Genomic DNA, 2,393 nt, shown 5'->3' with positions numbered 1-2,393 from the left:
TTTATAGATACAAAGCAACTTTTAAATAGTGGGTAAAATGATCAGTGTATAATATTTATAAAAGAACATGTGTACAATTTGTAAACCCAAACAAAAACTCACTGCTGTTGAGCTGATTCCCACTCATAGTGACCCTATAGGACAGAGTAGAACTGCCCCATAGAGTAGCCAAGTTGTGCCTGGTGGATTCACACTGCCAACCTTTTGATTAGTAGTCATAGCTCTTAACCACTATGCCACCAGGGTTTCCATTTGCAAACCACAAGGTGTTTAAAATGTCTTCTGAGTCTGGTAAGATGTGAAAAAAAAGTCTAAAATAAAATAAAAGGCTTTTAATTGGGCATAATATTTAATAAATGACCTATGTTTTCCTCCCACCACCATTAGTTGCCACAGATGAGGCTGAGATATGAAGAGAATAATGGCACATCAACCACAGATTTCATTCTCTTGGGTCTCTTCCCTGGGTTTCAACACATCAGCCTTCTGGTCTACCTCTTCCTTCTGATCTATCTCATTGCCATCACAGGGAAAACTGCCCTCATTTTTCTGATCTGGGTGGACTTCTACCTCTACACTTCCATGTACTTCTCACTCAACCAGCTCTCCCTCATTGACTTGGTCTACATTTCCAGCTGTGTTCCTAAGATGGTCATCAGCCATTCCTTAGGAAAGCACAGCATTTCTCAAGTTGGCTGTGGAGTCCAGATGTTCTTCTGCCTGACTTTTGGTGGAGCTGAGTGTCTCCTCTTAACCGTTATGTCCTTTGACCGATTTGTGGCCATTTGTAACCCACTGCGCTACCCAATCATCATGAGCCCTAAGGTTTGCTTGCTAATGGTAGTGGTGTCATGGTCTGGGGGTGCTCTAAACTCACTTATTCAAACTACCTACAGCATGCATTTCTCTGTCTGTGGACTGAAAGAGATCAATCACTCCTTCTGTGAGATGCTTGCCACCCTGAAACTATCCTGTGAGGACACTTTGGATTACGAGATTGTGGTGTCTGTAGTAAGTATTGCACTTATCCTCTTCCCCTTAAGCTTCATAATGGCCTCCTATATTCGCATCTTCTTCACTGTTCTCAGAATGAACTCTCCTGAGGGGAGAAACAAAGCTCTAGCCACACGCTGTTCCCACTTGACTGTGGTGAGTCTCTACCTGGGGCCAGGCATAGTGGTGTACATGACACCTGGCTCTCCCGACAGCCCAGGGCTGGATCAAGGTTTCTCCGTGTTCTACACCATCCTCATTCCCATGTTGAACTGCTTTATCTACAGCCTGAGGAACAAGGAGGTGGTGGGGGCTCTGAGGAAGGCCATGGGGAGGAACCTAATACCAAAGTAGTTTAGGAAAGTCTACTGCCATATTTACATTTAAAACAGTTCCAGTCCAGAGATCAAAGTTCCTGAGTTGCATCTTTTTTCTGCTATAATTTCAATTAAGGAATATGAATTATTACAGGGATGGTTCATTGAGTTTTTATTCACTTTGTTGTGTTTGAAGCAAATAATTATTTTTTTTTTCAGTAGAATGCCTTCCATAGAAATATTTGGAGAAAAAGACTTTGGTAGTGAACTGATGGAAGCATATCTACTCATCTTCCTTATTCATTTACAAGAGTGGATAAGAATTCCTGTCACTCTTCTCTGTCATCTTAGGACAACCAGCTGTGAGTACACATTCTAATTTTGACTAAATATCAACCAGGTGAGGAGTACTGGTGGCTTAGTGGTTAAGCATTTGTCTGCTGACCCAAAGGTCAGTGGTTTGAACCCACCAGCCACTCCACAGGAAAAAAAAGAGGCTGGTTATTTCCTTAAAGATTTACAGCTTTGGAAACCCTATGGGGGCAGTTCTACTCTGTCCTACAGGGTCGCTATGAGTCAGAATTGACCTGACAGCCCTGGATTTGGTTTTGGTTATCAACCAGGTAGGAGAGAAAAAGAAAGGAGGAGACTTGAGGACATTTGTTTTCTCTGAGAAGGATTGTTTTCTCCAAGCTGACGTTGTTTTTTATGATTGAGTAGAATCTAAAATAAAGTGAAAAATGCATCATCTCTTTGACAACCTTTAAGGAACAAATGATCTGCTGACTTTATTTTATTTTTTAGTTTGTTTGGCTTTATAGAATAAAATTTCATGCTGACTTCACAGTTACTCAATAATTTTTCAGTTTTGCTAGCATTGTAACTACAGCTTGACTCCTTTGCTATCCAATTGTTTCTCCTATTATTCTTCTCTTCCTTCACTCCACTTTTACCATAGTGAGCACATGATATGGTAAGTACAGTAAAACCTGTGAAAGTTGGAACTATACAGTACTGCTTTGTTTTTCTGGGTACTTCAAGTTTTCCACCTTTGACAGGTTGTAGTCCTACCACTTTTCTATC

The 2,393-nt window shown here is 40.9% G+C and overlaps 1 protein-coding gene across 1 annotated transcript; it reads left to right on the top strand.

Moving 5' to 3' along the window:
• Positions 1-396: 396 nt before the first annotated feature.
• Positions 397-1,742, top strand: LOC100655319 (olfactory receptor 2T27-like). Its single transcript, XM_023553527.2, has one exon. It carries the CDS (start codon positions 397-399, stop codon positions 1,345-1,347), a length of 951 nt encoding a protein of 316 aa, XP_023409295.1. The 3' UTR covers positions 1,348-1,742.
• The last annotated feature ends 651 nt before the right edge of the window (positions 1,743-2,393 follow it).

The sequence above is a fragment of the Loxodonta africana genome, chromosome 2 (genome assembly GCF_030014295.1).
Source record: "Loxodonta africana isolate mLoxAfr1 chromosome 2, mLoxAfr1.hap2, whole genome shotgun sequence".
Taxonomy (NCBI): domain Eukaryota; kingdom Metazoa; phylum Chordata; class Mammalia; order Proboscidea; family Elephantidae; genus Loxodonta; species Loxodonta africana.
The sequence above is the reverse complement of the archived record's forward strand: the minus strand, read 5'-3'. Positions and strand labels throughout refer to the sequence as shown.